Source organism: Coregonus lavaretus, assembly GCF_964263955.1.
Source record: "Coregonus lavaretus genome assembly, chromosome: 3".
Classification (NCBI taxonomy): domain Eukaryota; kingdom Metazoa; phylum Chordata; class Actinopteri; order Salmoniformes; family Salmonidae; genus Coregonus; species Coregonus lavaretus.
Genome location: NC_139990.1, coordinates 36,482,288 through 36,509,416, shown reverse-complemented (window position 1 = coordinate 36,509,416; position 27,129 = coordinate 36,482,288). Strand labels below are relative to the sequence as shown.

Genomic DNA, 27,129 nt, shown 5'->3' with positions numbered 1-27,129 from the left:
AATCGATATCCATGCTTCAAGATTGTTTTGATCACACGGACTAGGACATGTTCCGGGTTGCCTCTGAATAACGTTGACGTATACACTGACACGGTGACTGAATTCATCAGGAAGTGTATAGGGGATGTTGTTCCCACTGTGTCTATTAAAACCTACCCAAACCAAAAACTGTGGATACTTGGCAGCATTCGGGCAAAACTGGAAGCGCAAACCACCACATTTAAACACGACAAGGTGACTGGGAATATGTTTGAATACAAACAGTGCAGTAATGCCCTCCGTAAGGCAATCAAACAGGCAACATGTCAGTACAGAGACAAAGTGGAGTCGCAATTCAACAGCTCAGACACGAGACGTACGTGGCAGGGACTCCAGATAATCATGGATTACAAATGGAAAACCAGCCACGTCGCAGACACCGAGGTCTTGCTCGGGGACAAGCTAAACACCTTCTTCACCCGCTTTGAGGATAACACAGTGCCACCGACATGGCCCACTGCCAAGGACTGTGGGCTTTCATTCTCCGTGGCCGACGTGAGTAATACATTTAAGCGTGTTAACCCACGCAAGGATGCCGGACCAGACGGCATCCCTAGCCGCCTCCTCAGCTGGCTGGAGTGTTTACGGACATATTCAATCTCTCCCTATCCCAGTCTGCTGTCCCAACTTGCTTCAAGATGTCCACCATTGTTCCTGTATCCAAGAAAGCAAAGGTAACTGAACTAAATGACTCTCGCCACGTAGCACTCACTTCTGTCATCATGAAGGGCTGTAAGAGGCTAGTTAAGGGTCATATCACCTCCACCTTACCTGACACCCTAGATCAGGGTTGGGCAAACCTTTTGGCTCAAGGGCCACATTGAGTTTTTGAAACCAAGTGAAGGCCACATACTGTATGCGTGACAAAACATGTGAAGCCTTTATTTATTTTCACATTGACACGCAACTACTCGTGTACTGTAGGTGTACATATGCTTGCAGAACTATTCTACCTTTGTTCCATCTCTACCCTTGTTTTTTGTGAACACATTTTTCACAAAATGGAGATAAGTTATAACATCACAGACACAGTCAAACACACACACAGATCCTGCATCTCTACCCTTGTAAAGTACAATCAAACTTACAGTCACAATATTCAAACTTAAAAATAGATATATATTATATGACATTCAAAATGTAACAGTAGATGTGTAAAAAAAAAAAACTCTTCTAAAATTTGAGTGAAATATATGGTAAGAGCATCCATTTCATTTGGAATGGTCTGCTTTTGAAAGCATATTAAGGAACAATTCTCATCTCCATTGTGAGCTATATTTACAGTTATCCAATCACCTCAACCCAAATCTGACTGATTAGTTATTACCTGTATCCAAGTGCATTGCTGGATAATTCTCACTGCATAACCATCACCATGAAAAAGCATAATCCTTGCCTACCCCAGTCACGGTTGTTCGAGTTTTAATGTGAACAATGGGTCTGGTTACCTCTCTTGGCAAGGGCATCAAAGTCAGGTGTCATCTTTGATATAGATATTCTCAGAACAGCTGACAAGTGGTCATTTGTTAAATTTGACTGAGAACGTTTGTTCACACACATATGTGAACCTGAATAAAACAAGTATCCTTTGGGTGTGCTTTTTAATGTTTGGAAACGTTGTTTCATTCAGTGAGCCATAGAACTGGTCTATTGTTGCTGTTTTGTACTTCTCCTTCAAAGCACTGTCACATTGGATGTCGATGAGCTCCAATTGTGTGTCACTGTCGAAAGACAAGGGGCATGATACAAGCTCCAGCTCAGTCTCAATCTTGGTGAAGTCTGAGAAGCGGCGGGAAATCTCAGCATGCAGGTCGATCAAAGTGCTACTCTGTCTCACTGCGGCACTGCGATGTGGGCGCGTTCAGTGCGGCCAGTGTCGGAAAATGAGCGAGAGACCGGCTGCTCATTTGTCTGGAGAACAACATAAGTTTGGCCTTGAATGCTTTCACGTTGGAATACATGAAATATTTATATATTTTACTTTTACTTTGAGATTTGTGTGTATTGTTGTGAATTGTTAGATACTACTGCACTGTTGGACCTAGGAAAACAAGCATTTAGCTTCACCCGGGCGGCAGGTAGCTTAGTGGGTAAGAGCGTTGTGCCAGTAACCGAAAGGTCGCTGGTTCTAATCCCCGAGCCGACTAGGTGAAAAATCTGTCGATGTGCCCTTAAGCAAGGCACTTAACCCTAATTGCTCCTGTAAGTCGCTCTGGATAAGAGCGTCTGCTAAATGACTAAAATGTAAATGTAAATATGTGTATGTGACCATGTCAGTGTGCAGCGGTAGGACGGAGTCAGGCGCAGGACACAGAACTGAGTAAATAACTAACTTTACTCTGAAAACAACAAATCTAATTTCCACGCAGAGAAATACAACAGCTCACAGCAGTATACAACACCAAACAAAGAACAATCACGCACAACACCCAGAGGGTTAAATAGGGAAACAAATGAACGTGATGGGAACCAGGTGTGTACAATACAGACAAAAGAAATGGAAAACAGAAACGTAGATCGGTGGCAGCTAGAAAGCCGGTGACGACCGCCGATAGCCACCTGCACAAGGAGAGGCACCAACTTCAGCGGAAGTCATGACAGTACCCCGCCCCCTTGACGCGCGGCTCCAGCAGGGCGCCGACACCGACCTCGGGGACAACCCGGAGGACGAGGCGCAGGACGTTCCGGGTGGAGACAGTGAAATTCCTGCAGTAAGGAAGGATCCAGGATGTCCTCCACCGGCACCCAGCATCTCTCCTCCGGACCGTACCCCTCCCACTCCACGAGGTACTGAAGGCCCCTCGCCCGACGCCTTGAGTCCATGATGGCTCGCACAGTATATGCCGGGGCCCCCTCGATGTCCAGTGGGGGCGGAGGAACCTCCCGTACCTCAGACTGCTGGAGCGCACCAGCCACCACCGGCCTGAGGAGAGACACATGGAACGAGGGGTTAATACGGTAATCAGGGGGGAGCTGTAACCTATAACAAACCTTGTTCAGTCTCCTCAGGACTTTAAATGGCCCCACAAACCGCGGACCCAGCATCCGGCAGAGCAGGCGAAGGGGCAGGTTTCGGGTCGAGAGCCAGACCCGGTCCACCGGTGCATACACCGGGGCCTCACTGCGGTGGCGGTCGGCGCTCGCCTTCTGTCGCCTGATGGCCCGTTGCAGGCGCACATTGGCAGCGTCCCAGATCTCCTCCGAGCGCCGAAACCATTCATCCACCGCGATCTGGCTCTGATGCCACGGTGCCAGGACCGGCTGATACCCTAGTACACACTGAAATGGAGACATGTTAGTGGAGGAGTGGCGGAGGGAGTTTTGGGCCATCTCTGCCCAAGGGTTGAAAGCCGCCCACTCCCCCGGCCGGTACTGGCAATAGAACCGCAGAAACCTACCCACATCCTGGTTTACTATCTCCACCTGCCCATTACTCTGGGGGTGAAACCCTGAGGTCAGGCTGACCGAGACCCCCAGACGTTCCATGAACGCCCTCCAGACCCTCGATGTGAACTGGGGACCCAGATTAGACACTATATCCTCAGGCACCCCGTAGTGCCGGAAGACGTGAGTAAACAGAGCCTCCGCAGTCTGTAGGGAGACCGGGCAAAGGAAGGAGACGGCAGGACTTAGAAAACCGATCCACAACGACCAGGATCGTGGTGTTACCTTGTGACGGAGGAAGATCCGTCACGGAGTCCACGGATAGGTGTGACCACGGCCGTTGTGGAATGGGTAGGGGTTTTAATTTCCCTCTGGGTAGGTGTCTAGGTGCCTTGCACTGGGTGCACACCGAGCAGGAGGAAACATAAACCCTCACGTCCTTAGCTAAAGTGGGCCACCAGTACTTCCCACTAAGACTGTCCGACCGATGCCAGGATGACCAGAGGAGGGTGACGTGTGGGACCAACAGATCAATCGATCGCGGATCTCAACCGGAACGTACAGACGCCCAACTGGACACTGGGTGGGAGTGGGCTCTGTACGTAACGCCCGCTCGATGTCCGCGTCAACATCCCATACCACCAGTGCCACCAGGCAAGAAGCCGGAAGTATCGGAGTGGGATCCATGGACCGCTCCTCTGTGTCATACATCCGGGACAGTGCGTCTGCCTTAGCGTTTTGGGAACCTGGTCTGTAGGATAGGGTGAAAACAAAACGGGTGAAAAACATGGCCCACCTTGCCTGGCGAGGGTTCAGTCTCCTCGCCGCCCGGATGTACTCCAGATTGCAGTGGTCAGTCCAAATGAGGAAAGGGTCAAGCCAATGCCTCCACGCATTCAGAGCCCTGACAACAGCTAACAGCTCTCGGTCCCCCACATCATAGTTTCGCTCCGCCGGGCTGAGCTTCTTTGAAAATAAAGCACAGGTGCGGAGCTTTGGTGGCGTACCCGAGCGCTGAGACAGCACAGCTCCTATTCCAGCCTCGGACGCGTCCACCTCTACTATGAATGCCAAGGAGGGATCAGGATGAGCCAGCACGGGAGCCAATGTTAACAAAGCCTTCAGGTTGTCAAAAGCCCTGTCCGCCCCAGCTGACCACTGCAGTCGCACCGGTCCCCCCTTCAGCAAGGAGGTAATGGGAGCCGCTACCTGACCAAAGCCCCGGATAAACCTCCGGTAGTAGTTGGCAAACCCTAAGAACTGCTGCACCTCCTTTACCGTGGTTGGAGTCGGCCAATTACGCACGGCTGAAATGCGGTCATTTTCCATCTCCACCCCTGATGCGGACAGGCGGTACCCTAGGAAGGAGACAGACTGTTGGAAGAACAGACATTTCTCAGCCTTGATGTATAGGTCATGCTCCAACAGTCAACCAAGCACCTTGCGCACCAGGGACCCATGTTATCTATATACACCACTACACCCTGCCCATGCAGGTCCCTGAAAATCTCGTCTACAAAAGATTGGAAGACTGATGGAGCATTCATCAACCCGTACGGCATGACAAGGTACTCATAGTGCCCAGAGGTGGTACTAAATGCCATCTTCTACTCATCCCCCTCCCGGATACGCACCAGGTTGTAAGCGCTCCTGAGATCCAATTTGGTGAAGAAGCGCCCCCCGTGCAATGACTCTGTCACACTGGCTATGAGAGGCAGTGGTTAACTGTACTTCACCGTGATCTGATTTATGCCCCGATAGTCAATGCACGGGCGTAAACCTCCATCCTCTTCTTCACAAAAAAGAAACTCGAGGAGGCAGGTGAAGTGGAAGGCCGAATGTATCCCTGTCTCAGAGATTCGGAGACATATGTTTCCATAGCCGCCGTCTCCTCCTGAGACAGCATATACACGTGACTCCTGGGAAGTGCTGCGCCTACCTGGAGATTTATTGCACAATCCCCCTGTCGATGGGGTGGTAGTTGAGTCGCCTTCTTTTTACAGAAGGCGAGAGCCAAATCGGCATATTCGGGGGGAATGTGTGTAGTGGAGACCTGGTTTGGACTCTCCACCGTAGTTGCACCTATGGAAACACCTACACACCTCCCTGAGCACTGACGTGACCATCCCTTGAGAGCCCTCTGTTGCCACGAAATAGTGGGATCATGAGAAGCCAACCAGGGTAGCCCCAACACCACAGGAAACGCAGGAGAATCAATCAGGAAGAGACTAATTCTCTCCTCATGACCCTCCTGCGTTTTCATCCATAGTGGAGATGTGACCTCCCCAATCAGGCCCGACCCTAAAGGACGACTATCTAAGGCATGTACAGGGAAGGGCACCTCAACAGGAACAATAGGGATCCCTAATCTAAGTGCAAAGGAACGGTCAATAAAGTTACATTTTTAAAATTTTAGTCATTTAGCAGACGCTCTTATCCAGAGCGACTTACAGGAGCAATTAGGGTTAAGTGCCTTGCTCAAGGGCACATCGACAGATTTTTCACCTAGTCGGCTCGGGGATTAGAACCAGCGACCTTTCGGTTACTGGCACAACGCTCTTAACCACTAAGCTACCTGCCGCCTGTTCCCAGCTGCGCCTGAATCGACTAGCGCCTTATGCTGGGAATGCGGGGAAAACTCAGGAAATTCTATACCAATATACATGTGCACAACAGGGAGCTCTGGGGAAGTCAGGTGCCTACTCACCTGGGATGATCCACCAGTGCCCTGCTTGCTGCCTCGACTCCCTGGGGAACCTCCCCAGCACCAACCAGCAATGTGCCCTCTGCGGCCACACTTGGTGCAGGAAACGGCCCCCCCTCCGGTCACCCTAGGAGCAGCACCTCCGAGCTGCATATGGGGTAGGGTCGGAGGTGCTGGGGGATGGAATGGACGGACCCTGATCCGGACGTCCGCGGGTGGCCAATAGGTTATCCAGCCGTATAGATAGATCCACCAGCTGGTCAAGGGTAAGGGTGGTGTCCCTGCATGCCAGCTCCCGACGAACATCCTCACGTAGACTACACCGGTAATGGTCGATCAGGGCCCTCTCATTCCATCCCGTGCTGGCCGACAAGGTCCGGAAGTCCAGTGCGAAGTCCTGTGCGCTCCTCCTCCCCTGTCTGAGGTGGAACAAGCGTTCCCCCGCCGCTCTCCCCTCCTGTGGATGATCGAAGACCGCCCGGAAGCGGCGGGTGAAATCCTCATAGCGGACCAACGCTGCGTGTATTCCTCCCCATTCTGCGTTGGCCCACTCAAGCGCTCTCCCCAACAGACAGGAGATGAGGGCGGACACGTATCCCGAGGGAGCCAGGTGGATGGTCACCAGGTAGAGCTTCACCTGGAGCAGGAACCCCTGGCACCCGGCAGCCGTCCCATCATATGCCCATCGGGAGCGAGAGCCGAATCACACTGGGTCCAGGTGACGGAGGGGTGGACATCTGTGTGGGTTGACCTGAAGTGGATGGGGTTGTGGGAAAAACCCTTCTCTCCCATCGCTCCATGGTCTGCAGCACGCGATCCATCACTCTGCCGAGATTCTGGAGCATCGTCGCTTGCTGCTGGACGCGCTCCTCCACTGGTACCGGAGGACTGGCTGCACTCCATATCGGGTGCTTGTTCTGTCAGTTGTCAGTGTGCAGTGGTAGGACGGAGTCAGGTGCAGGACACAGAACTGAGTAAATATCGAACTTTACTCGGAAAACAACAAATCTAATTTCCACGCAGGGAAATACAACAGCTCACAGCAGTATACAACACCAAACAAAGAACAATCACGCACAACACCATGAGGGAACCAGAGGGTTAAATAGGGAAACAAAGTAACGTGATGGGAACCGGGTGTGTACAATACAGACAAAACAAATGGAAAACAGAAACGTAGATCGGTGGCAGCTAGAAAGCCGGTGAAGACGACCGCCGATAGCCGCCCGCACAAGGAGAGGCACCAACTTCAGCGGAAGTCGTGACAGACCAATACAATTTGATTTGATTTAGCTGGTTTGTACTAGCCTTGGAGATTGATTGATAAACCTTAGATTTATAGTTGTGAAGCCTAATTTGCACCCTGCACAGCCTATGTTTGTTTAGGGGGTTTCCGACTCGTCACACGAGAAAGACAATCACAAGTTTTGATTGGTGAGGTGTCTGTTGCATTTGCTGTCTTACACCGAGTCGTGGCTGAACAAGGACATGGTCAAAAAAAAATCTAGCAGTTTTCTATTCATCAGCAGGACAGAACGGTGGCGTCAGGGAAGCTAGGGGGAGGGGATGTGTTTCTCTTTCTTAACAACAGCTCTCTAATATTAAGGAAAACATCAAGGTTCTACTCGCCTGAGTTAGAATACCTCATTATAAGCTGTAGACCATACTATTTACAAAGAGAGTTTTCATCTATATATTTCATAGCTGTCTATTTACCACCACAAACCAATGCTGGCACTAAGACTGCACTCAATGAGTTGTATAGGGCCATAAGTAAACAAGAAAAGGCTCACCCAGAGGAAGTGCTACTAGTGGCTGGTGACTTTAATGCAGGAAAACTGAAAACCGTTTTACCTAATTTCTACCAGCATGTCACCTGTGCAACCAGAGGCGATAAAACTCTAGATCACCTTTATTCCACACAGAGAGACGCATACAAAGCTCTCCCTCGCACTCCATTTGGCAAATCTGACCTTAACTCTATCCTCCTGATTCCTGTTTACAAGCAAAAACTCAAACAGGAAGTACCAGTGACGCGCTCATAATGGAAGTGGTCCGGTGAAGCGGATGCTAAAGGACAGTACATTATAATGAGGGATACCTGGGGAAAATCGGATCCCTCTGAAATGAAAATTGATGGCCCTCCCTTCAGTAAAAAATATTTTTACCCAACCCTTCCTGAACGCTTGAAAAAAAACAAGTGACCCTCCCCTATACCCAAAATAATGATTAAAACATAAAGTGGATAGCAGAGACCATGCCTACCGTTTACCCTCACGCCTAAGCCAGACTTAGAGGTGCAGTTTTAGAAATGGTTCTTTGTTTTGTAAGCATTGTAAGTGGATTCGCAGACCACCGCGGACAAGGGTGAAAAGATATTCATTATAATAAATGCACTGCATGAATCTATCATCTTATTTGTGGTCTGAGAAAAAAATTGCTTTTTATAAACCTATTTCATGCAATTCTACATAATTTTACATGACTGGAGACAAGCAGAATCTTTTTTAATACCACAACAGAGCAGGACAACGAATGAGCACATGCTGCAGCACTGGAGATGTTTTGATTTATATACAGGCTGTTGTTAAAAAAGAGGATAGTCTTAAGTTTGGAACAGTGCTAAAGTTGTCAATCAACAAAAAATTAAGCGCAACAGAACCAGTTACAACTGATGATTTCAAGAAATAGCCATTCATTGTTTAACACAGCAGCCACATATCATCAGGTATTCACTTGTAACTTTTTTTCCTTTGGAAAACTATCATTTTCTAATTTATTATATTTTATTCTATGATATTGTTACAAAATAGATTTGGGTTGACTGTAATTAGGGCATGGGAATATAAGTGCATCTGCTAGGCTAAATTAACAACCTAGGCATGCATAACTCACCACATGATCCTCAAGCCAAAGACTGGCCAAAATCGTGTTTCTAAAAGTGAATTCAAAGCCTAGATTTGTGTTGACTGTAATTAGGGCATGGGAATATAAGAGCATCTGCCAAATATGTGTTTCTAAAAGTGAATTTATAGTCTAATAAGGCATTTTTCATTTCATTATTATTTAATTATAATTAATTATATATTTTTATTTAATTTTAAACAGCCTAAATGCTAAATGTATAGGGAAGTTGAAGTGCTGTTGTTGATGTGTTGTTGAAATGCTGAGAGCTCCTGCCAGCCTGTAGCGTTTCACAAATGCTTTACAATTGATTTCCTAAGCCTTGAAATAATAATAATATAAACTAAATAATTGATTTTCGTTCCTTCTTAGGCTACCTGGTTTGCTCCTGACTTTTAGAGTTAGTATGTTGTTTAATACTCTGTTGAAATGTCGAAGGTCAATTGATAGTGACAGAATCATTACATACCAAGCAAAGTCTCCTCGTCCTCGACTATAGAAGGTTGTAGCCTCTGAATGTCATAGAGACTAACCAAATGTATACATATGCATCGGAGTCACGTCTTTCCCCAGCATTTTACAGCTTGTTTCTAGCATGAAGCATTGAGGACTAAAGAGTTGTTATAGATCGGGTCCATTAAATGTTTTTAAAAATCTTAAGTTAACAAATGTGCTTTCAGCCATTTTCAATTCGAGCCCTGGTTTTAACTTAACACACCAAGCTCTTCACTGAGACTGATATATTTAAGGAGTGCATGGTGACTGACGGAATTGGCTGACAAAATACATGGATAGTCGACTATAATTTTGTCATTCAAACAGGTCCCGTGTGGCGCTTGCAATGCCTGGGTTCTGGGTTCGATTCCCATTGGGGACCAGAATGAAAAATGTCTGCACTCACCACTGTATGTCGCTCTGGATAAGAGCGTCTGCTAAATTACTAAAATGTGACCCGTTTCAGGAAACTAGGCGTATGTCGCGGGTCACTACTTCACAGGAGTGCCTTTTGAACGTAATTATTTTTTGGCAGAAATGCCTTCTCGAACATGTGAACTTTGATGTGCCTTAATAACAAACTTGTATGCCATCTGTAAATACACTACCAGTCAAAGGTTTGGACACACCTGCACATTCAAGGGTTTGTCTTTATTTTTTTATTTTAAATTACATTGTATAATAATAGTGAAGACATCAAAACTATGAAATAACACATATGGAATCATGTAGTAACCAAAAAAGTGTTAAACAAATCAAAATAGGTTTTATATTTGAGATTCTTCAAATATCCACCCTTTGCCTTGATGACAGCTTTGCACACTCTTGGCATTCTCTCAACAAGCTTCATGAGGAAGTCACCTGCAATGCATTTCAATTAACAGGTGTGCCTTCTTAAAAGTTAATTTGTGGAATGTATTTCCTTCTTAATGCATTTGAGCCAATCAGTTGTGTTGTGACAAGGTAGTGGGAGTAAACAGAAGACAGCCCTATTTGGTAAAAGACCAAATCCAGATTATGGCAAGAACAGCTCAAATAAGCAAAGAGAAACAACAGTCCATCATTACTTTAAGACATGAAGGTCATTCAATACGGAACATTTCAAGAACTTTGAAAGTTTCTTCAAGTACAGTCGCAAAAACCATCAAGCGCTATGATGAAATTGGCTCTCATGAGGACCGCCACAGGAATGGAAGACCCAGAGTTATTCTGCTGCAGAGGATAAATTCATTAGAGTTACCAGCCTCAGAAATTGCAGCCCATATAAATGCTTCACAGAGTTCAAGTAACATACACATCTCAACATCAACTGTTCAGAGGGTACTGTGTGAATCAGGCCTTCAAGGTCGAATTGCTGCAAAGAAACCACTACTAAAGGACACCAATAAGAGGAAGAGACCTGCTTGGGCCAAGAAACAAGAACAATGGACATTATTGGAGATTTTTGGTTCCAACCGCCGTGTCTTTGTGAGACACGGTGTGGGTGAACGGATGATCTCCGCATGTGTAGTTCCCACCGTAAAGCATCTAGGAGGAGGTGTTATGGTGTGGGGGTGCTTTGCTGGTGACACTGTCTGTCATTTATTTTGAATTCAAGGCACACTTAACCAGCATGGCTACCACAGCATTCTGCAGTGATACGCCATCCCGTCTGGTTTGGACTTGGTGGGGCTATCATTTCTTTTTCAACAGGAGAATGACCCAACACACCTCCAGGCTGTGTGAGGGCTATTTTACCAACAAGGAGCGTGATGGAGTGCTGCATCAGATGACCTGGCCTCCACAATCCCCCGACCTCAACCCAATTGAGATGGTTTGGGATGAGTCGGACGGCAGAGTGAAGGAAAAGTATCCAACAAGTGCTCAGAATATGTGGGAACTCCTTCAAGACTGTTGGAAAAGCATTCCAGGTGAAGCTGGTTGAGAGAATGCCAAGAGTTTGCAAAGCTGTCATCAAGGCAAAGGGTGGCTATTTGAAGAATCTCAAATATAAAATATATTTTGATTTGTTTAACACTTTTTTGGTTACTACATGATTCCATATGTGTTATTTCATAGTTTTGATGTCTTCGCTATTATTCTACAATGTAAAAAATAAAGAAAAACGTTTGAATGAGTAGGTGTGTCCAAACGTTTGACTGGTACTGTAGAAATAAAATTGCTAAATTACGAGCCTAGTTGGTTTAGCCAGAGAAAAAGACAGCAACCTTCCCGCTAGGCATGATTGGCTAAGATAATGAGTGGGCTGGACATGCCGAGAGATGAGTTTGGATTGGTCTGCCATGTAACACGCTTCTGTCTATTTGAGCTGGTCAGTATGTCTGGCTATCCTGTCTAACGCGGCTTTAAAAAAAAAAGTATTGCGTAGTAAAACTGCATAAGCCTAATGTAAAGTTAAAGTGTACTGTTAGCTAGCTAACGTTAGCTGGCGGGCTCGCTAGCTAAGTTGTATGCTCTCCACTTTCTGGAGGACCGAGTTTTGAAATCTGTGGAATTCGAATATGATAGCTAAGGAAATGGAGAAAACACCTGTCTCTAGATTACATCTTCAAACTAAGGGCAACCATGGCATCTGACAGGAGATGCGTCCAGCCATGATGTATACGGGTAAGATAGTCCAGCTAGCTACATTTTCAGATATTACACGTTTCTAATTTTGACAGAAAGTGGTTTCATTTCAAGTTAAAGTGTTCTGTTAGCTAGGTAACGTTAGCTGGCTGGCTCGCTAGCTAACGTTATGTGTATGATCTTATTTTTCGTATCTCAGACACATTTGCTTGACTAGTTATAGCCTAATGTTAGCTAGCTAACATTGCACCTGGTTGGTTAGCTACCTGCAGATTCATGCAGGATAGTAACATCATGAATTATGATTATGGTTCATTGTTTAGCTAGCTAGCTAAATGTCTCAACAAAAGACTCCACTATGCAAGTGTCCATTTCAATAGAATGTCACTGCAACTATTGATAGACGTACTATCTGGTAAATTCGCTCTGGCTATCTAGTCCGATTTCAGACCACGGGTAAGATAGTCTAGCTAGCTACATTTTCAGATATTACATGTTTTTAATATTCACATAAAGTATTTTCATTTCAAGTTAAAGTGTACTGTTAGCTAGCTAGCTAACATTAGCTGGCTGGCTTGCTAACTAACGTTATGTCATGCGTTTGGATTCATTGTTTACCTAGCTAGCTATCTTAATGTCTTAACAAAATACTATTGTCTTAGTGTACCAGAGTGTAGAATAACTGATGAATTTACGAACGCTCAACACTCGTTGAATATGGCCGGTTTCAGTAAACGTTGGCAAAAAAAAGCGTAATTCAATTGTTGTCAGCAGCACAGTTACAGTCACCAACGCTCTGGATAACATGAAAACAGCCTAACCAGCTCTGCTAGGGCGCGTAAAATGGTCCGAGTGGGGTGTTCTCTCATTATGTGTCTGGAAGTAGCTAGCCAATGTTAGCCAGTTAGCTTGGGTGCTTGACTATCAAAACATTCAAAGGCCATTTTCTCAAAAGTGAGTTTACAAGTTTATCAACTTTCAAAGCAAAATTACTTTCCCATTGTTCCTGATATACCATTTTGTAGCTCTGAGTGTCTACTTTTATCCAATATAAAAAACAAAATTTCAAATTTTGCTACATAAGACCGATTTGAGCCGGTTGGTCATGAATGTAAAAAATAATCATGTTTCTTGAACAGGAAGAAATAGGCTCCAACACAAAGCCCTCGTGTTGTTAGTAGCCTAAAGTCAAATTAAAATGAAGACCGTTTAAATTAATTAGGTATTCTCGAATTAGCCTACTTTCAGCACCCATGCGCTGTCCATCTCTGCGGCTGCCGCTTCATAGTAATGTACACTACCATTCAAACGTTTGGGGTCACTTAGAAATGTCCTTGTTTTCGAAAGAAAAGCAATTTTTTTGTCCATTAAAATATCATCAAATTGATCAGAAATACAGTGTAGACATTGTTAATGATGTAAATGGCTATTGTAGCTGGAAACGGCTGACTCTTTATGGACTATCTACATAGGCGTACAGAGGCCCATTATCAGCAACCATCAGTCCTGTGTTCCAATGGCATGTTGTGTTTGCTAATCCAAGTTTATCATTTTAAAAGGCTAATTGATCTTTAGAAAACCCTTTTGCAATTATGTTAGCACAGCTGAAAACTGTTGTGCTGATTAAAGAAGCAATAAAACTGGCCTTATTGAGACTAGTTGAGTGTCTGGAGCATCAGCAATTGTGGGTTCGATTACAGAATCAAAATGGCCAGAAACAAATAACTTTCTTCTGAAACTCGTCAGTCTATTCTTGTTCTGAGAAATGAAGGCTATTCCATGCGAGAAATTGCCAAGAAACTGAAGATCTCATACAATGCTGTGTACCACTCCCTTCACAGAACAGTGCAAACTGGCTCTAACCAGAATAGAAAGAGGAGTGGGAGGCCCCGGTGCACAACTGAGCAAGAGGACAAATACATTAGTGTCTAGCTTGAGAAACAGGTGCCTCACAGGTCCTCAACTGGCAGCTTCATTAAATAGTACCCGCAAAACACCAGTCTCAACGTCAACAGTGAAGAGGCGACTCCGGGTCGCTGACGTTCTAAGCAGAGTTTCAAAGAAAAAGCCGTATCTCAGACTGGCCAATAAAAATAAAAGATTAAGATGGGCAAAAGAACACAGACAATGGACAGAGGAAGATTGGAAAAAAGTGTTATGGACAGACGAATCGAAGTTTGAGGAGTTCGGATCACAAAGAAGAACATTTGTGAGATGCAGACCAAATTAAAAGATGCTGGAGGAGTGCTTGATGCCATCTGTCAAGCATGGTGGAGGCAATGTGATGGTCTTGGGTTGCTTTGGTGGTGGTAACGTGGGAGATTTGTACAGGCTAAAAGGGTGTTTGAAGAAGGAAGGCTATCACTCCATTTTGCAACGCCATGCCATACCCTGTGGATGGCGCTTGATTGGAGCCAATTTCCTCCTACAACAGGACAATGACCCAAAGCACAATGACCCTAACCCTAACCCTATGCAATAACTTTTTAGGGAAGAAGCAGTCAGCTGGTATTCTGTCTATAATGGAGTGGCCAGCACAGTCACCGGATCTCAACCGTATTAAGTTGTGGGAGCAGCATGACAGTATGGTACGTAAGAAGTGCCCATCAAGCCAATTCAACTTGTGGGAGGTGCTTCAGGAAGCATGGGGTGAAATCTCTTCAGATTACCTCAACAAATTGACAACTAGAATGCCAATGGTCTGCAAGGCTGTAATTGCTGCAAATGGAGGATTCTTTGACGAAAGCAAAGTTTGAAGGACACAATTATTATTTCAATTAACATTCATTATTTCTAACCTTGTCAATGACTACATTTCCTATGCATTTTGCTATATTTCCTATTCAAACTCATTTCATGTCTGTTTTCATGGAAAACAAGGACATTTCTAAGTGACCCCAAACTTTTGAACAGTAGTGTATGTAAATTACTCGAATATGGCTTATTGTGACGTCAGTAACTCTGATAAATAGCTTCATTATGGACAACAAAAATATTGTTTTTATTAAAATCAATTATAGCAATGGCAAGCATACCTCCGGTCCTCCTTCTCATCTTCACACTCTCCCTCACAAGCTGAACAGGACATCAGTAGGCCTAGTCCGTGCGCACAGATATTGCATTTTTTAAACAAATTGACTCGCCTCCTGAAGTGCCTCCATACACAGCACAGTCATTGGTTAGGCAGAACAAAAGGGTTTACATTAGCAAGAGCAGCGCAGGCCTGGGCTCATGATTGGGAACGCCTATCAATTGCACTGTGTAATGCAGTGTAGCCTAGTTTAATATACATCATCCGAGCAGTGCAAAAACTCGGGTAGGAAGTAAATTTTCTTAGAAATATAACTTTGCCCTTTGATTCTCCGAGCATGCTCTTCATATAGCTCAGACCTATAACCTATAAGGCCAGCCTTTCTCAAACTTTTTTGTGCCCCGGACACCCCAGTGTTGTCAAGGTGTTTTCAACAGCCAGTCTGTAGAGATTTTTTGATTTTGTTGCAGCAAGAGAGGAGAAGCTGGTCTCACATAAGTAGGTAGAATAAAAGGGGATTAACGTCTTCACTGCCATCTCACAGAGTTGCGGGTATTTTCTGCTGCTGAACAGCCAGAGAATGTGGACAGGATCTTTCAGATACTCCTGATTTCCCCAGGATTTATATTGTTACAACACACCTTCTCAGTGCTATGATGGGGTCTAAAACCAGACTGAAGCGTTTTGTATACATTATTTGTCTTCAGGAAGACAGCTTTTTCTAAAAATGTTGAGAGGAATGGGAGATTCGATATAGGCCGATAGTTTTTTACATTTTCTGGGTCAAGGTTTGGCTTTTTCAAGAGAGGCTTTATTACTGCCACTTTTTGTGAGTTTAGTAAACATCCCGTGGATAGGGAGCCATTTATTATGTTCAACATAGGAGGGCAAAGCACAGGAAGTAGCTCTTTCAGTAGTTTAGTTGGAATAGGGTCCAGTATGTAGCTTGGAGGTTTAGAGACCATGACTACTTTCATGAATGTGTCAAGAGATATAGGATTAAAAAACATGAGGGTCTCCATTGATTCTAGGTCCAGGTAGTTTTGTGCAGACTCAGGACAACTGAGCTTTGGAGAAATACGCTGATTCAAAGAGGAGTCCGTAATTTGCTTTCTAATGATCATTATCTTTTCGTCGAAGAAGTTCATGAATTCATCACTGCTGAAGTGAAGGCTTCCTCTGTTGGGGAATGCTGCTTTTTAGTTAGCTTTGTGACAGTATCAAAAATACATTTAGGATTGTTCTTATTTTCCTCAATTAGGTTGGAAAAATAGGATGATCGAGCAGCAGTGAGGGCTCTTCGATATTGCACGGTACTGTCTTTCCAAGCCAATAAGAAGACTTCCAGTTTGGTGGAGCACCATTTCCAATTTTCTGGAAGCTTGCTTCAGGGCTCAGGTATTTTCTGTATACCAGGGAGCTAGTTTCTTGTGAGAAATGTTTATTGTTTTTAGGGGTGCGACTGCATCTAGGGTATTACGCAAGGTTAAATGTAGATTTTAGGTGGTTAACCGAATGTTGTACTCCGACGTCTTTGGGTAGGTGTAGGGAGTCTGGACGGGCATCTAGGAATCTTTGGGTTGTCCGAGAAGTTATAGCACAGCTTTTGATGATCCTTGGTTGGGGTCTGAGCAGATTATTTGTTGCGATTGCAAACGTAATAAATTGGTGGTCCGATACTCCAGGATTATGAGGAAAAACATTTAGATCCACAATATTTATTCCACGGGACAAAACTAGAGTAGGTCCGGAGACATGTTGGAAAAAATCCACTGAGTCGATGATGGCTCCGAAAGCCTTTTGGAGTTGGTCTGTGGACTTTTCCATGTGAATATTAAAGTCACCAAAAATGTGAATAATTTATATGCCATGACTACAAGGTCCGATAGGAATTCAGGGAACTCAGTAAGGAACTCTGTATATGGCCCAGGAGGCCTGTAAACAGTAGCTATAAAAAGTGATTGAGTAGGCTGCATAGATTTCATGACTAGAAGCTCAAAAGTCAAACACAGTCATTTTTGTTTTTGTAAATTGACATTTGCTATCACGTTTGCGGGATGCACGGGGGAAATGGTCACTAGTGTAAACAGGAGAAGATGCCTCATTTAACACAATAAATTCATCAGGCTTAAGCCATGTTTCAGTCAGGCCAATCACATCAAGATTATGATCGGTGATTAGTTAATTGAGTATAACTGCCTTGGATGTGAGGGATCTAACATTAAAAAGCCCTGTTTTGAGATGTGAGATATCACAATCTCTTTCAATAATGACAGGAATGGAGGAGGTCTTTATTCCAGTGAGATTGCTTAGGCGAACACCGCCATGTTTAGTTTTGCCCAACCTAGATCGAGGCACAGACACGGTCTCAATGAGGATAGCTGAGCTAACTACACTGACTATGCTAGTGGCAGACTCCACTAAGCTGGCAGGCTAGCTGACAGCCTGCTGCCTGGCCTGCACCCTATCTCATTGTGGAGCTAGACAAGTTAGAGCCCTGTCTAATGTTCATAGATAATATGAGAGTACTCCTCCAGCTGGGATGGAGTCCGTCACTCCTCAGCAGGCCAGGCTTGGTCCTGTTTGTGGGTGAGTCCCAGAAAGAGGGCCAATTATCTACAAATTCTATCTTTCGGGCAGAAAACAGTTTTCAACCAGCGATTGAGTTGTGAGACTCTGCTGTAGAGCTCATAATTCCCCCTAACTGGAAGGGGGCCATATACAATTACTCGATGCCGACACATCTTTCTAGCTAATTTACACGCTGAAGCTATGTTGCGCTTGGTGACCTCTGACTGTTTCATCCTAACGTCGTTGGTGCCGACGTGGATAACAATATAACAATATCCCTATACTCTCTACGCTCGCCAGTTTTAGCCTTAACCAGCACCCTCTTCAGATTAGCCTTTACGTTGGTAGTGCCCCCTGGTAAACAGTGTAAGATCGCTGGATGATTATATTTAAGTCTAATATTGCGGGTAATGGAGTCGCCAATCCTCGAATTTGAGCAGGCACCAGAGCATCAAAGATGAAATGTATTTTCAATTTTGTTCCAGCAATACGGTGCATTAAAACAAAAAGCAGATTTACCTTGCTTGGTGGAGACCCTAGGAACCTCAAGAGTTAACCAATCCTGTGAACGGGATAGGCAACACAGGTGTCTATACATCAACAGCAAAGTTAGATAAGACGGAAGTTTATGAAGAAGGTCCTTGTAAACAAAAAGGGAGTAATTTAGAGATCTACAGGTCTTTAGCGAAGTCCAGCCAACCTTTCGATACAGGATGCAGTGATGAGTATCAAAACTGTCGCCTGTAACAAAATGAAGGGAATTATCGTAGATGGCATCCAAAGGTTTAATAGTAGTACTTTGCACTTCGATAAATAATATCACCATGTCTCTTCCGCCAACGTTAGCTCTCTGCAACCTTACTAACCAATATATTCTCCCCAGCTTGTTCTTGGTGACCTTTGTGCCATCTCAAATGGCACCCTATTCCTTATAGTGCATTACTTTTTACCAGATCCCGTGCAGGTGTTGCTACACGTGGTCTGCCACTGCGAGGACGATCAGCTGTCCATCCTGTCTCCCTGTAGCGCTGTCTTAGGCGTCTCACAATACGAACATTGCAATTTATTGCCCTGGCCACATCTGCAGTCCTCACGCCTCCTTGCAGCATGCCTAAGGCACGTTCACGCAGATGAGCAGGGACCCTAGGCATCTTTCTTTTGGTGTTTTTCAGAGTCAGTAGAAAGGCCTCTTTAGTGTCCTAAGTTTTCATAACTGTGACCTTAATTGCCTACCGTCTGTAAGCTGTTAGTGTCTTAACGGCCGTTCCACAGGTGCATGTTCATTAATTGTTTATGGTTAATTGAACAAGAATGGGAAACAGTGTTTAAACCCTTTACAATGAAGATCTGTGAAGTTATTTGGATTTTTACAAATTATCTTTGAAAGACAGGGTCCTGAAAAAGGGCCGTTTCTTTTTTTGCTGAGTTTATATCCATTTGAGTGCTGTGTTGGTGAAAGGTAGATCTAGATCCACATTTTACTTCTTGGATTGCTGTGACATTTTTCTCTCCCCCAGTGTCACGACTTCCTCCGAAGCTGCCACCTCTCCTTGTTCGGGCAGGCTTCGGCGTTCATCGTCACCGGCCTTCTAGCCACTGCCGCTCCGCATCTCATCATTCCATTTGTTTTGTCTTGTTTATTACACACACCTGGTTCATATCCCCTCATCAGTACCTATATAAGTGTTCCCTCTGCCCCCTTGTCTTTGTGTGTGATTGTTTATTGTGGAGGATAGTGAAGCTCGGTGGAGCTCCGTGTATTTTGTATAGCGGGGATATTTCTCCATGTGCCGTGTATTTTCCAGTGCGCCTGTTTTGCGCACTAGAGTGTTTTGACGCATTTCTGAGTAACTCTGTAATTGCGGAATAAAGCCTGTTATTCTGTGATTTACCCTCCTACGCCTGACTCCTTCGACATCACCTCATCACACCCTCTGATCTCTCCCTGTGTATGCTGACTGACAGTCTAGCTATAATACAGTACCATCCTCTACATTGAGAATGTATGAAGGAAGCCAAAAAACAGGACTGCATAAACTAAAACAAGTAATTGATTGACATGGGCTGTGCTTATTGTAACGTATGACGTTTGTCTTTCATGCTTCTCCCAGTGTGCACTATCTACATCCCTCTGTAGCTCAATTGGTAGAGCATGGCGCTATTGTAACGCCAGGGTAGTGGGTTCGATCCCCGGGACCACCCATACGTAAAAATTTATGCACACATGACTGTAAGTCGCTTTGGATAAAAGCGTCTGCTAAATGGCATATTATTATTATTATCTCCTCTGAAAGACTCTACGGATGTAGATGCGCACAATGCTGCACATAGTCCCATTTATTTCCAAGTCACAGTCCTGATTACTTCTCCTTCATGGCTGCTTCTAGTTCTGCCCCCTCCCTCCCACTTTCTGACTCTGATATCATACAACAAATCTCTGAAGGCTGCTGTTCTCCTATCAGATCATTACCAAGAGGGAGGTGAACTCGAAGCATGGCCCCGCCATAAGGACTGATCTGGAGCCAGAGGTCTTCAGGCCAAACCTGAGCAAGCCCAGCGACCTCCTGCAGATGGACCAGATAGAGAAGGTGACTTGATTGCTATTCTCGATCAGAAGAACACAGAGGAGCTATTTGTACAGTCGTGGTCAAAAGTTTTGAGAATGACACAAATATTAATTTTCAAAGTCTGCTGCCTCAGTTTTTATGATGGACATTTGCATATATTCCAGAATGTTATGAAAAGTGATCAGATGAATTGCAATTAATTGCAAAGTCCCTCTTTGCCATGAAAATGAACTTAATCCCCAAAAAACATTTGCACTGCATTTCAGCCCTGCCACAAAAGGACCAGCTGACATCATGTCAGTGATTCTCTCGTTAACACAGGTGAGAGTGTTGACGAGGAAAAGGCTGGAGATCACTCTGTCATGCTGATTGAGTTAGAATAACAGACTGGAAGATTTAAAAGGAAGGTGGTGCTTGAAATCATTGTTCTTCCTCTGTTAACCATGGTTACCTGCAAGGAAAGATGTGCCGTCATCATTGCTTTGCACAAAAACGGCTTCACAGGCAAGGATATTGCTGCTAGTAAGATTGCACCTAAATCAACCATTTATCGGATCATCAAGAACTTCAAGGAGAGAGGTTCAATTGTTGTGAAGAAGGCTTCAGGGCGCCCAAGAAAGTCCAGCAAGCGCCAGGACCGTCTCCTAAAGTTGATTCAGCTGCGGGATCGGGGCACCACCCGTGCAGAACTTGCTCAGGAATGGCAGCAGGCAGGTGTGAGTGCATCTGCATGCACAGTGAGGCGAATACTTTTGGAGGATGGCCTGGTGTCAAGAAGGGCAGCGAGGAAGCCACTTCTCTCCAGGAAAAACATCAGGGACAGACTGATATTCTGCAAAAGGTACAGGGATTGGACTGCTGAGGACTGGGGTAAAGTGATTTTCTCTGATGAATCCCCTTTCCGATTGTTTGGCGCATCCGGAAAAAAGCTTGTCCGGAGAAGACAAGGTGAGTGCTACCATCAGTCCTGTGTCATGCCAACAGTAAAGCATCCTGAGACCATTCATGTGTGGGGTTGCTTCTCAGCCAAGGGAGTGGGCTCACTCACAATTTTGCCTAAGAACACAGCCATGAATAAAGAATGGTACCAACACATCCTCTGAGAGCAACTTCTCCCAACCATCCAAGAACAGTTTGGTGACGAACAATGCCTTTCCAGCATGATGGAGCACCTTGCCATGAGGCAAAAGTGATAACTAAGTGGCTCGGGGAACAAAACATCGAAATGTTGGGTCCATGGCCAGGAAACTCCCCAGACCTTAATCCCATTGAGAACTTGTGGTCAATCCTCAAGAGGCAGGTGGACAAACAAAAACCCACAAATTCTGACAAACTCCAAGCATTGATTATGCAAGAATGGGCTGCCATCAGTCAGGATGTGGCCCAGAAGTTAATTGACAGCATGCCTGGGCAGATTGCAGAGGTGTTGAAAAAGAAGGATCAACACTGCAAATATTGACTCTTTGCATAAACTTAATGTAATTGTCAATAAAAGCCTTTGACACTTATGGAATGCTTGTAATTATACTTCAGTATACCATAGTAACATCTGACAAAAATATTTAAAAACACTGAAGCAGCAAACTTTGTGAAGACCAATACTTGTGTCATTCTCAAAACTTTTGACCACGACTGTACTATCTGTATTCACCTGTATTTATTATTCATCTGGATCCTGTGAATAAAAATAGTACACATAGGGAGATTTGTTATTCTGGTCCATATTACAAGTGGATTATGAATGTTCTATACATTGCGTTTATATCTGCTGTGTTCCCTATTTTAAGAGGCTGATCTAAACTAAGTGTTCTACTAGATGCCCCAGGAGCAATGTCTCCACTGAGACCCAGAGCAGGCAGTAAGAGCTGGAGACCAAACCTGTCCTCAGCTGCTTTTAACTGTCGTCTCTCTGGGATCCTCTGTGCCTTAGTCTCTGTTTAATTGGCTCCCTACTAAATTAGTCTCTCTTTCTTTCTTTCTTTCTTTCTTTCTTTCTTTCTTTCTTTCTTTCTTTCTTTCTTTCTTTCTTTCTTTCTTTCTTTCTTTCTTTCTTTCTTTCTTTCTTTCTTTCTTTCTTTCTTTCTTTCTTTCTTTCTTTCTTTCTTTCTTTCTTTCTTTCTTTTCTTTCTTTCTTTCTTTCTTTCTTTCTTTCTTTCTTTCTTTCTTTCTTTCTTTCTTTCTTTCTTTCTTTCTTTCTTTCTTTCTTTCTTTCTTTCTTTCTTTCTTTCTTTCTTTCTTTCTTTCTTTCTTTCTTTCTTTCTTTCTTTCTTTCTTTCTTTCTTTCTTTCTTTCTTTCTTTCTTTCTTTCTTTCTTTTCTTTTCTTGTAGCTGGCCAAAAACCTCCCTCCCAGGACAATCGGCTACCACTGGTCTCTGGCCTTCAGCACCAATAAACATGGCATGAGCATCAAGACCCTGTACCGGGCCATGCAGGGCCTGGACACACCCGTGCTCATGGTGATCAAGGACAGCGACGGACATGTGAGTGGTGTGGATGGTGACCAGTATACAGTTAGACCTAGGTTGAATACTTGAACTGAGATTGTGCTTGATTTAGCTTGAAGTTTGCACTTGTAGGACTATTTCATTGGTTACATTGGGCTATGTGTACTACATTATTGCTAGTATTTGAAAGCATTTATATTTCAACCAGGTATATATACAGTACATCTTTAGAAAATATGTGTGCTCAGGTCTATTGTTAAGGATCACTGTAAGTTAACTCATGAGGACCCCTCATGAGGACCAATCAAATGTATTTGTCACATAATCCGAATACAACAGGTGTAGACTCCAGTGAAATGCAAAAAAAAAAAAAAAAAGACTCCAGTCACCCAAGTCATAGACTGTTCTCTCTGCTACCGCATGGCAAGCGGTACCGATGCTCCAAGTCTGGAACCAACAGGACCCTAAAAAGCCTCTACCCCAAGCATTACGACTGATATACAGTGCCTTCAGAAACTATTCAGACCCCTTGACTTTTTCCACATTTTGTTATGTTACAGCCTTATTCTAAAATTGATTAAATTGTCCTGATGGAAGGTGAACCTTCGCCCCAGTCTGAGGTACTGAGCGCTCTGGAGCAGGTTTTCAACAAGGATCTCTCTGTATTTTGCTCTGTTCATCTTTGCCTCGATCCTGACTAGTCTCCCAGTCCCTGCCGCTGAAAAATATCCCCACAGCATGATACTGCCACCACCATGCTTCACCGTAGGGATGGTGCCAGGTTTCCTCCAGACGTGACGCTTGGCATTCAGGCCAAAGAGTTCATTCTTGGTTTCATCAGACCAGAGAATCTTGTTTCTCATGGTCTGAGAGTCTTTAGGTGACATTTGGCAAACTCAAAGCGGGCTGTCATGTGCCTTTTACTGAGGAGTGGCTTCCGTCTGGCCACTCTACCATAAAGGCCTGATTGGTGGAGTGCTGCAGAGATGGTTGTCCTTCTGGAAGGTTCTCCCATCTCCACAGAGGAACACTAGGGCTCTGTCAGAGTGACCATCGGGTTCTTGGTCACCTCTCTGATCTAGGCCCTTCTCCCAAATTGCTCAGTTTGGCTGGGCGGCCAGCTCTAGGAAGAGAGTCTTGGTGGTTCCAAACTTCTTCCATTTAAGAATGATGGAGGCCACTGTGTTCTTGGGAACCTTCAATGCTGCAGAATTTTTTTTTGTACCACGACACAATCCTGTCTCTGAGTTCTACGGACAATTCTTTGTGGCTTGGTTTTTGCTCTGACATGCACTGTCAGTTGCGGGACCTTTATATAGACTGGTGTGTGCCCTTTCCAAATCATGTCCAATCAATTGAATTTACCACAGGTGTAATCCAATCAAGTTGTAGAAACATCTCAAGGATGATCAAAGGAAACAGGATGCATCTGAGCTCAATTTCGAGTCGCATAGCAAAGGGTCTGAATACTTATGTAAATAAGGTATTTCTGTTTTTTAAATTTAAATTTGCTAACATTTCTAAAGACCTGTTTTCACTTTGTCATTATGGGGTATTGTGTGTAGGTGGTCCTCTGTAGCTCAGCTGGTAGAGCACGGCGCTTGTAACGCCAAGGTAGTGGGTTCGATCCCCGGGACCACCCATACACAAAAATGTATGCACGCATGACTGTAAGTCGCTTTGGATAAAAGCGTCTGCTAAATGGCATATTATTATTATTATTATTAGATTGGTGAGGACAAATTTTTATTTAATCCATTTAATAATAAGGCTGTAATGTAACAAAATGTGGAAAAAGTCAAGGGTTTGAATACTTTCCGAATGAACTGTATATATACACTACCGTTCAAAAGTTTGGGGTCACTTAGAAATGTCCTTGTTTTAGAAAGAAAAGCCTTTTTTTTGTCCATTAAAGAAAAAGCCATATCTCTTACTGGCCAATAAAAAGAAAAGATTAAGATGGGCAGTCTGAGATATGGCTTTTTCTTTGCAATTCTGCCTAGAAGGTCAGCATCCCGGAGTCGCCTCTTCACTGTTGACGTTGAGACTGGTGTTTTTGCGGGTACTATTTAATGAAGCTGCCAGTTGAGGACCTGTGAGGCGCCTGTTTCTCAAGCTAGACACTCTAATGTATTTGTCCTCTTGCTCAGTTGTGCACCGGGGCCTCCCACTCCTCTTTCTATTCTAGTTAGAGCAAGTTTGCACTGTTCTGTGAAGGGGAGTAGTACACAGCGTTGTATGAGATCTTCAGTTTCTTGGCAATTTCTCGCATGGAAAAACCTTCATTTCTCAGAACAAGAATAGAGTGACGAGTTCAGAGAAAGTTATTTGTTTCTGGCCATTTTGAGCCTGTAATCGAACCCACAGTTGTTGATGCTCCAGATACTCAACTAGTCTCAAGAAGGCCAGTTTTATTGCTTCTTTAATCAGCACAACAGTTTTCAGCTGTGCTAACCTAATTGCAAAAGGGTTTTCTAATGATCAATTAGCCTTTTTAAAATGATAAACCTGAATTAGCAAACACAACGTGCCATTGGAACACAGGACTGATGGTTGCTGATAATGGGCCTCTGTACACCTATTTAGATATTACATAAAAAATCAGCCGTTTTCAGCTACAATAGCCATTTACAACATTAACAATGTCTACACTGTATTTCTGATCAATTTGATGTTATTTTAATGGACAAAAAATTTGCTTTTCTTTCGAAAACAAAGACATTTCTAAGTGACCCCAAACTTTTGAACTTAGTGTGTACTCCATATATATATCTATATATATATATCATTGTTTTATTTTTTTGTCAATTTCGACCAGCCCACCCTCATAAAAGATGATCCGGCCCTTCTGGTATGATAAAAGGCAGTTAGCTCATCTGGTAGGCTCGCTTCACTGGGCAGTTCGCTGCTGGTTTTCCCTTTGTAATTCATGTCCCGCTCCTTGAAAGTGGCAGCTCTAGCCTTTAGCTCAGTGTGGATGTTGCCTGTACTCCATGGCTTCTGGTTGGGATATGTACGTACGGTCACTGTGGGGACGACGGTGTCGATACACTTACTAATGAAGCTGGTGACTGATGTGGTAAACTCCTCAATGTTACCGGATGAATCGTGGAACATATTCCAGTCTGTGCTAGCGAAACAGTCCTGTAGCTTAGCATCCGCTTCATCGCTCCACTTCCGTATTGAGCACATCACTGGTACTTCCTGTTTTAGTTTTTGCTTGTAAGCAGGAATCAGGAGGATTGAGTTATGGTCAGATTTGACAAAGGGAGGGCGAGGGAGAGCCTTGTATGCATTTCTGTGTGTGGAGTAAATGTGATCTAGAATTTTGTCGCCTCTAGTTGCACAGATGACATGCTGGTAAAAATGAGGTAAAACGGATTTCAGTTTCCCTGCATTAAAATCACCGGCCACGAGAAGCGCCACCCTCTGGATGTTTATTTTCTTGTTTTCTTATGACCCTATGCAGCTTATTGAGTGTGGTCTTAGTGCCAGCATCGGTTTTGTTGGTGGTAAATAGACCGCTACGAAAAATATAGATAAACTCTCTTGCTAAATAGTATGGTCAGCAGCTTATCATTAGGGTTTTCTAACTCAGGCGAGCAAAAACCTGAAACTTCCTTAACATTAGAGATCGCGCACCAGCTGTTAACAAATAAACACCCTCCCCAGTTCATCTTACCCAAGGCTGCTGTCCGGTCTAGACGATGCATGGAAAAACCAGTGAGATGTGTATAATCCATGTCCTTGTTCAGCCACGAGTCCAAGAAACATAGAATATTACAGTTCTTCAGGTCACGTTGATAGGACAGTCTCGAACGGAGCTCATCCTACCCGCCCCGTAGCACTCACGTCGGTAGCCATGAAGTGCTTTGAAAGGCTGGTCATGACTCACATCAACAACATCATCCCGGAAACCCTAGACCCACTATAATTCGCATAGCGCCCCAACAGATCCACAGATGACGCAATCTCAATCGCACTCCACACTGCCCTTTCCCACCTGGACAAAAGGAACACCTATGTGAGAATGCTGTTCATTCACTACAGCTCAGTGTTCAACACCATAGTGCCCCTCAAAGCTCAACAATAAGCTAAGGACCCTGGGGCTAAACACCTCCCTCTACAACTGGAACCTGGACTTCCTGACGGGCCGCCACCAGGTGGTAAGGGGTAGGCAACAACACATCTGCCACGCTGATCCTCAACACTGGGGCCCCTCAGGGGTGCGTGCTTAGTTCCCTCCTGTACTCCCTGTTCACCTACGACTGCGTGGCCAAGCACGACTCCAACACCATCATTAAGTTTACTGATGACACAACAGTGGTAGGCCTGATCACCGACAACGATGACACTACCAGGTCTCTGATCTCCTCCCTATAGGCTGTGTGGTGCCAGGACAACAACCTCTCCCTCAATGT

At 44.5% G+C, this 27,129-nt stretch overlaps 1 protein-coding gene across 1 annotated transcript in view; it reads left to right on the top strand.

Annotated features, from left to right (window-relative positions):
* LOC311107213 (oxidation resistance protein 1-like) overlaps nt 1-27,129 on the top strand; it is a gene marked incomplete at both ends in the record, with an annotated part of 98,643 nt that overhangs the window by 48,036 nt on the left and 23,478 nt on the right. Inside the window, 2 exons of the mRNA XM_084149707.1 lie at nt 20,159-20,284; nt 22,592-22,744. Coding sequence (XP_084005833.1) covers nt 20,159-20,284; nt 22,592-22,744 — 279 coding nt within the window. The remainder of the gene's footprint in view (nt 1-20,158; nt 20,285-22,591; nt 22,745-27,129) is intronic.